This window comes from Drosophila pseudoobscura, chromosome 4 (genome assembly GCF_009870125.1).
Source record: "Drosophila pseudoobscura strain MV-25-SWS-2005 chromosome 4, UCI_Dpse_MV25, whole genome shotgun sequence".
Taxonomy (NCBI): Eukaryota; Metazoa; Arthropoda; class Insecta; order Diptera; family Drosophilidae; genus Drosophila; species Drosophila pseudoobscura.
This window is the reverse complement of record NC_046681.1, coordinates 9,547,450-9,555,812: the sequence shown is the minus strand read 5'-3', so window position 1 is coordinate 9,555,812 and position 8,363 is coordinate 9,547,450. Positions and strand designations below refer to the sequence as shown.

Genomic DNA, 8,363 nt, shown 5'->3' with positions numbered 1-8,363 from the left:
GATTAAATTTAATACCCAATTATCATACACATATGTATAGTGAAAACGACCATCAAAAGTTCAAACACCGGCTACAAAGTACAACTTTGCTGTTCAACTTTTGACGCCTCTAATTAGAGGACGCGTTTGCTGCCCTATAGCTCGGTACGAGACGAAGAAAACAGACGACATATCACAGATTGATGAGAAGCTACGTGTGAAGAAGCTTAGCCCATTAGGAGCGCCGAGCTGGCATCTCACCTTTTAAGATAGAGATTTTTTAGTGGTTCGAAAAGGGGAATGGATCCATGGATATTTCAGTCATGATATACTTTTCCGTTTCCTGCGCCGCTCTGGTGATTTTTCTCATTTGAAATTAGTTGGCGAGCGCGCCTTCTTTATGAACCGGCCGCCCAAGGCCATTTAGGTGTTGCCGGATGGATGCTTGAACCACGATCGAGTGCATCGCGCCAGCAGTATCCAAATTTTTAATTAACTTCACTTTTTACGACGTACGATGTATGTGCTTCGCAGGTGCACCCATTACTGCGATCGTCTTTCCTTCTTTCCTCATCGACTCTGACAGGGTAAGTTTTCTTTGTTTCCCCAATCCCATTTTCATATTTTCCATTGACTATTTTTGCTTGGTTCATTTTCTTTTATTTTTTTATTCCCTCCAGCTCTATTGGCCGAGACCCTCTCTGGCCACAAACTGCTATGCCGCGATCTCCACCTCTTATTCCGCCAGGTAAAGTTATTAAGTTTTTATTTATTATTTACATCATTACAATTTTTCCGTCATTTTAGCAGGTGGCCCCTTTCGGGTGCCAAAAGTACCACTTGCGTGACGGGTGACCGCCCGCATTCTTTTATAAGGGACTTCACCTCTGGGCCACTCATGGCCTTTATCTCCGTCTCTCCAGTCCGCTCGCCGTCGGTACCTCTTCAGTAGGTGATTCCGCCGTAGCTCCTAGTCTTCTCGGGAGTTCAAAGGTATGGCTCTTAGCTGGACTGGGGCAGGCATCATGCCGCTGCACGGTCGCTGAGACGACAATGTCTAGTCCGTTGCAGCAGGGACCAGTAATTGACGGCGGAAATATTGGTTCAGCCGAATCAAACACTAGGATTCAGCTTCAATGCGCGTAAGTGAATCATTATATAAGTGTGGATAACTTTTAAAATATATCTTCCTTCACAGAGTACCTACATATGTACCCTACGCTTTGCCACAAGACGAGTCGTATCCGATGTCCCAACGTCAGACGGAGCCCTTGCAGAAGCCCGATCCTATTAACCGCTATTATCTTCCGACCTGGCCATCGACAACTATCTGAAGGACTTTGGCTATGGCAAAGAAGGGAGTGGATACGCGGACTACTAGACTCTGGATAGATCTCGTTGTTATTAGGTTTAAGGATATATAAGATAGTACAGATACATTTTGGTAGTAGATATAAATGTAATCAACTTGTTTATTTATATTTATACTTGGCTAAGTTATGATGGATAAAACTATTGAAAACTACCATCCTTGCTGTATCCTCTATGGGGGAAACTATCCCGATTGAAAACAGGCGCGGCACGCCCAGATCGGGCCATGACTGAATAACTATTATTATAATTTTTATTCTTGATTTTTATTGAATAATTGTTATTCTTGATTTTTATTAAATAACTATTATTATAATTGTTATTCTTGATTTTTATCGAATAACTATTATTATAATTGTTATTCTTGATTTTTATTGAATAACTATTATTATAATTGTTATTCTTGATTTTTATAGAATAATTGTTATTATAATTGTTATTCTTGATTTTTATTGAATAACTATTATTATAATTGTTATTCTTGATTTTTATAGAATAATTGTTATTATAATTGTTATTCTTGATTTTTATTGAATAATTGTTATTATAATTGTTATTCTTGATTTTTATTGAATAACTATTATTATAATTGTTATTCTTGATTTTTATTGAATAATTGTTATTATAATTGTTATTCTTGATTTTTATTGAATAACTATTATTATAATTGTTATTCTTGATTTTTATTGAATAATTGTTATTATAATTGTTATTCTTGATTTTTATCGAATAACTATGATTATAATTGTTATTCTTGATTTTTATTGAATAACTATTATTATAATTGTTATTCTTGATTTTTATTGAATAATTGTTATTATAATTGTTATTCTTGATTTTTATCGAATAACTATTATTATAATTGTTATTCTTGATTTTTATCGAATAACTATTATTATAATTGTTATTCTTGATTTTTATCGAATAACTATTATTATAATTGTTATTCTTGATTTTTATTGAATAACTATTATTATAATTGTTATTCTTGATTTTTATAGAATAATTGTTATTATAATTGTTATTCTTGATTTTTATTGAATAATTGTTATTATAATTGTTATTCTTGATTTTTATTGAATAACTATTATTATAATTGTTATTCTTGATTTTTATTGAATAACTATTATTATAATTGTTATTCTTGATTTTTATCGAATAACTATTATTATAATTGTTATTCTTGATTTTTATTGAATAACTATTATTATAATTGTTATTCTTGATTTTTATCGAATAACTATTATTATAATTGTTATTCTTGATTTTTATTGAATAACTATTATTATAATTGTTATTCTTGATTTTTATAGAATAATTGTTATTATAATTGTTATTCTTGATTTTTATTGAATAACTATTATTATAATTGTTATTCTTGATTTTTATAGAATAATTGTTATTATAATTGTTATTCTTGATTTTTATAGAATAATTGTTATTATAATTGTTATTCTTGATTTTTATAGAATAATTGTTATTATAATTGTTATTCTTGATTTTTATTGAATAATTGTTAGTATAATTGTTATTCTTGAATTTTATGGAATAACTGTTATTATAATTGTTATTCTTGATTTTTATTGAATAATTGTTATTATAATTGTTATTCTTGATTTTTATTGAATAACTATTATTATAATTGTTATTCTTGATTTTTATCGAATAACTATTATTATAATTGTTATTCTTGATTTTTATTGAATAATTGTTATTATAACAGTTATTCTATAAAATTCAAGAATAACAATTATAATAACAATTATTTAATAAAAATCAAGAATAACAATTATAATAACAATTATTCTATAAAAATCAAGAATAACAATTATAATAATAGTTTTTCAATAAAAATCAAGAATAACAATTATAATAATAGTTATTCGATAAAAATCAAGAATAACAATTATAATAATAGTTATTCGATAAAAATCAAGAATAACAATTATAATAATAGTTATTCAATAAAAATCAAGAATAACAATTATAATAACAATTATTCAATAAAAATCAAGAATAACAATTATAATAACAATTATTCTATAAAAATCAAGAATAACAATTATAATAATAGTTATTCAATAAAAATCAAGAATAACAATTATAATAACAATTATTCTATAAAAATCAAGAATAACAATTATAATAACAATTATTCAATAAAAATCAAGAATAACAATTATAATAACAATTATTCTATAAAAATCAAGAATAACAATTATAATAATAGTTATTCAATAAAAATCAAGAATAACAATTATAATAATAGTTATTCGATAAAAATCAAGAATAACAATTATAATAATAGTTATTCGATAAAAATCAAGAATAACAATTATAATAATAGTTATTCAATAAAAATCAAGAATAACAATTATAATAACAATTATTCAATAAAAATCAAGAATAACAATTATAATAACAATTATTCTATAAAAATCAAGAATAACAATTATAATAATAGTTATTCAATAAAAATCAAGAATAACAATTATAATAACAATTATTCTATAAAAATCAAGAATAACAATTATAATAATAGTTATTCAATAAAAATCAAGGATAACAATTATAATAACAATTATTCAATAAAAATCAAGAATAACAATTATAATAACAATTATTCTATAAAAATCAAGAATAACAATTATAATAATAGTTATTCAATAAAAATCAAGAATAACAATTATAATAATAGTTATTCGATAAAAATCAAGAATAACAATTATAATAATAGTTATTCAATAAAAATCAAGAATAACAATTATAATAATAGTTATTCAATAAAAATCAAGAATAACAATTATAATAATAGTTATTCGATAAAAATCAAGAATAACAATTATAATAATAGTTATTTAATAAAAATCAAGAATAACAATTATTCAATAAAAATCAAGAATAAAAATTATAATAATAATATCAGTCATGGCCCGATCTGGGAGTGCCGCGCCTGTTTGCAATCGGGATAGTTTCCCCCATAGAGGATACAGCAAGGATGGTAGTTTTCAATAGTTTTATCCATCATAACTTAGCCAAGTATAAATATAAATAAACAAGTTGATTACATTTATATCTACTACCAAAATGTATCTGTACTATCTTATATATCCTTAAACCTAATAACAACGAGATTTATCCAGAGTCTAGTAGTCGGCGTATCCACTCCCTTCTTTGCCATAGCCAAAGTCCTTCAGATAGTTGTCGATGGCCAGGTCGGAAGATAATAGCGGTAAATAGGATCGGGCTCTTGCAAGGGCTCCGTCAGACGTGGGGACATCGGATACGACTCGGCGTGTGGCAAAGCGTAGGGTACATAGGTACTCTGTGAAGAAAGATATATTTTAAAAGTTATCCACACTTATGTAATGATTCACTTACGCGCATTGAAGCTGAATCCTAGTGTTTGATTCGGCTGAACCAATATTTCCGCCGTCAATTACTGGTCCCTGCTGCAACGGACGAGACATCACATTGTCGTCTCAGCGACCGTGCAGCGGCATGATGCCTGCCCCAGTCCAGCTAAGAGCCATACCTTTGAACTCCCGAGAAGACTAGGAGCTACGGCGGAATCACCTACTGAAGAGGTACCGACGGCGAGCGGACTGGAGAGACGGAGATAAAGGCCATGAGTGGCCCAGAGGTGAAGTCCCTTATAAAAGAATGCGGGCGGTCACCCGTCACGCAAGTGGTACTTTTGGCACCCGAAAGGGGCCACCTGCTAAAATGACGGAAAAATTGTAATGATGTAAATAATAAATAAAAACTTAATAACTTTACCTGGCGGAATAAGAGGTGGAGATCGCGGCATAGCAGTTTGTGGCCAGAGAGGGTCTCGGCCAATAGAGCTGGAGGGAATAAAAAAATAAAAGAAAATGAACCAAGCAAAAATAGTCAATGGAAAATATGAAAATGGGATTGGGGAAACAAAGAAAACTTACCCTGTCAGAGTCGATGAGGTAAAGCATTGTGCTGAAGGAAAGACGATCGCAGTAATGGGTGCACCTGCGAAGCACATACATCGTACGTCGTAAAAAGTACAGGTAAATAAATAATTTGGATGCTGCTGGCGCGATGCACGCGATCGTGGTTGCAGTTTCCATCCGGCAACAACCAAATGCCTGAAGGCACAGAAAATCACCAGAGGTATTCTCTGCTCTCCTCTCTCTTCCTTTTGCAGTGCACCCCCTCTAGCGGAGTGGAGAAACATATAACCACTGGTGTTAGTTCTATTATTGTAATCTATAAGAATTGTAGGAATTGCTAAACAGTGATCTATATGCCATACACATATATGTCAGTAAGTATGTACATGCTGGGACATTTTAAATAAATTTACGATTAAATTTTACACTTCTATACTCGTCAGATTTGGAATTTAATACATAATGGATAACTTTCAAGTGCCAAAAGTTGTCAACCGCCACGTTCTCCAGGCCATTTATTACTTTTCGGAACAAAATTTGTTGGACTACGTTCCTCTTTCGACCATAAAACTGGAGGTGATGTTCTCCATGCGGAATGTTAATCCTGTCCATGACCTAGAAGCCGTTATTGAGTCGTCGGTGAAAAACCTCACTTTAATCGGTGTTCTGAAAGAAGCGATCAGTGCCAGCTATGAGAAGGAATACGCGCTTCAGTTAAAGCCTGCAATTTCGTCTTAATCATATCATATCTCATATCTGACGTCGCTGTCCAAATCGACACAGCTCGGCGGATGATCCCTCCAATAATCCGATTTGGAACTGGAGCTGGAAAGCGCGGAAAACGGGGATGAGACTGTATCAGTAAAAACAAAATTTAATGTTTAAAAAAAGGGTCTTAATAAAATTGTCATAAGTCATAAATAATTCTTTATTCTCCAAAACCGTTGATGGAATTTACTATAAGGCCGCTTCTAAAAGTTTCATACGATATTGAAAGAAGTGCGAATTCCAGAGATATTATTATTTTCATCTAATTACGCCAAATGAAGTTTTACCATATGGCAATTTTCGGTACACACAAAGAGGTAATTGGGTAATTTTCATAAGAATTAGTTTGCGGCCAGGTGTGTTCACAGATAGCATTCAATATATTTTAAACGTGATAATACGTAAGCGCTAGAGTTGGTAGTGCAGCGGATGACTGCAGCGTTATTCTTCGTTCTCTGTCTAGAAAGAGAGATAGAATCATGACCGCTGATGTTTGTTCTTGCCCTCCGTTTAACCCCTTTCCACCTAATGATCTATTTTATCAGATTTCTGATTTTATTGTATTTGTGATAGACAAGAGAAGGGAAGTATTAGTCTCTATATAATTCTGCGTGTTTGAGTTTCTGGTATCTTCAAAATTGTAGACGGCACAGATTTGCATCCTTTGTAAACTTGTAACTGTGTGCAGGAGGATATTAGAGTCTGTATACAAAAATTGAGATCTAGGCGCTCATCGGAACGGACGGACAGAGAGACTTGGCTATTGATGCTATTATTGGGTCCGAAAACGCTTCTTTCTGGACGTTACACACATCCATTTTCACCATAAATCTTATACTCTTTGAGTACCGCGTATAATACTGGATTTGCCCATTTTTTACATTGCCTTTTTCTTGCAACAATGCATAAAATCTTTGGTACTATAAATATTCCAACTTGGCAAGCAAGCCCCTGTTCAGCACACAATAATTCCAGCTAAAACTTTGGTTTTTGCATTTACTGAAAGTTATGGCCAAAAAGAATTATATTTTAGCATCGATGACGCGTGGCTTGATTAAATTGACAGTCCGGTCCCCCTTCTCCACAATGCCAATGATATAGGCACGAGCACTGGGACCCTCCAGTTCAATGACTTCCTTGCAGAATGCGGTGGCCTCCTCACGGGGCAAGCAGATCAGAAGACCGCCGGAATGCTCGGGGGCCCGTCCACGCATTAGTTGGAAGACATCGCGGCAGCTTGAAGCTACTGATGCCATCTTTTCGATCACTGGCATGTTGTAGATGGAAAAGGAAACCTCCATCTGTTGGCGAGCAGCCAGGGCCTCGGCATCACCCACGAGACCGTATTCAGCTATGACGGTGGCCCCATGGGCGCCATACTTGTGCATCAGTTGAGCGGCGGTGCGATTGAGGCGACACATGGATCTCACAGCTATGTCATGGGCCTTGGCGATATCCTCCTTGGCGTAGGAGTTCTTCAGGTGCTTCCACTTCCTGTCCTCACTAACCATCCACTTGTGAACGTTCAGAGCCACGTGTGTGCCCAGGGGCTTGGTCAGCAGCAGGACATCGCCCGGAACAGCGTTGCCCGGCCCAATGATCTCGATATTCTCGCAGACGGACGTGGCCACGCCGCCAATGATGCACCAGCGATTGACCACGCTCTGGCCGCCAGTAACATGGGCGCCGGCCTTTACTGCGCAGTCCTTAAAGCCTCGCATCATCATGGGGACTATGGTATCGCGCTCCTTCTCCGACATGAGAGTGCTCACGGCCAGCAGCATCAGCATATTGTCGCAGGCCACAACGCCCTTGGCGTACAGATCGCCGAGCACATTGGCGCACGCTATCTTGCCCATTAAGTAGGGATCGTCAATGAGCGGGTAGACAAAGTCGGTGGTCTTCACCAAATGTAAGTCGTTCAGCAAAGGATTTTTTAGTGTAACGTCAGAGCCATGGTTACTGATGTCGAATCCGGACACCAGCGGCTGCTGCTGCTGCTGCTGCTGCTGTTGCGAGGCCGGCACCGGCTCCACTTCCTCACCTCCAGCTTCCAGCTCCTCGCGAGGTGCGATGTTCATCATCAGTTTGGTGAGCAGTTCCTTGGGCGTCTTTTTGCTACGCTCGTTCAGGTCGCCAAAACGTGTTAAACGAAAATCGGCATCCAGTTCGTGGACGTTGGGGTCAAAGGGGCAAATCGGTACGTCGTGAAAAATGCCTTCCAGCTCCGAATCGGATGCAGATGAATTGTCACTCATTTTACTTATTTTTCAATTGAAACTTGTACGGAAAACTCGGAAAAATTCCTGTTGTGCAAAT

The 8,363-nt window shown here is 34.9% G+C and overlaps 1 protein-coding gene across 1 annotated transcript; it reads right to left on the bottom strand.

Annotated features, from left to right (window-relative positions):
- Window positions 1-7,013: 7,013 nt before the first annotated feature.
- On the bottom strand, window positions 7,014-8,339 carry LOC6902435 (inactive selenide, water dikinase-like protein). The gene has a single exon (XM_002132945.3). It carries the CDS (start codon window positions 8,300-8,302, stop codon window positions 7,067-7,069), a length of 1,236 nt encoding a protein of 411 aa, XP_002132981.2. The 5' UTR covers window positions 8,303-8,339; the 3' UTR covers window positions 7,014-7,066.
- Between the last annotated feature and the right edge of the window lie 24 nt (window positions 8,340-8,363).

Coding starts and splice junctions, on each gene's coding strand:
- LOC6902435 (XM_002132945.3), bottom strand. CDS start 8,302: ATGAGTGACAATTCATCTGCATCCGATTCGGAGCTGGAAGGCATTTTT.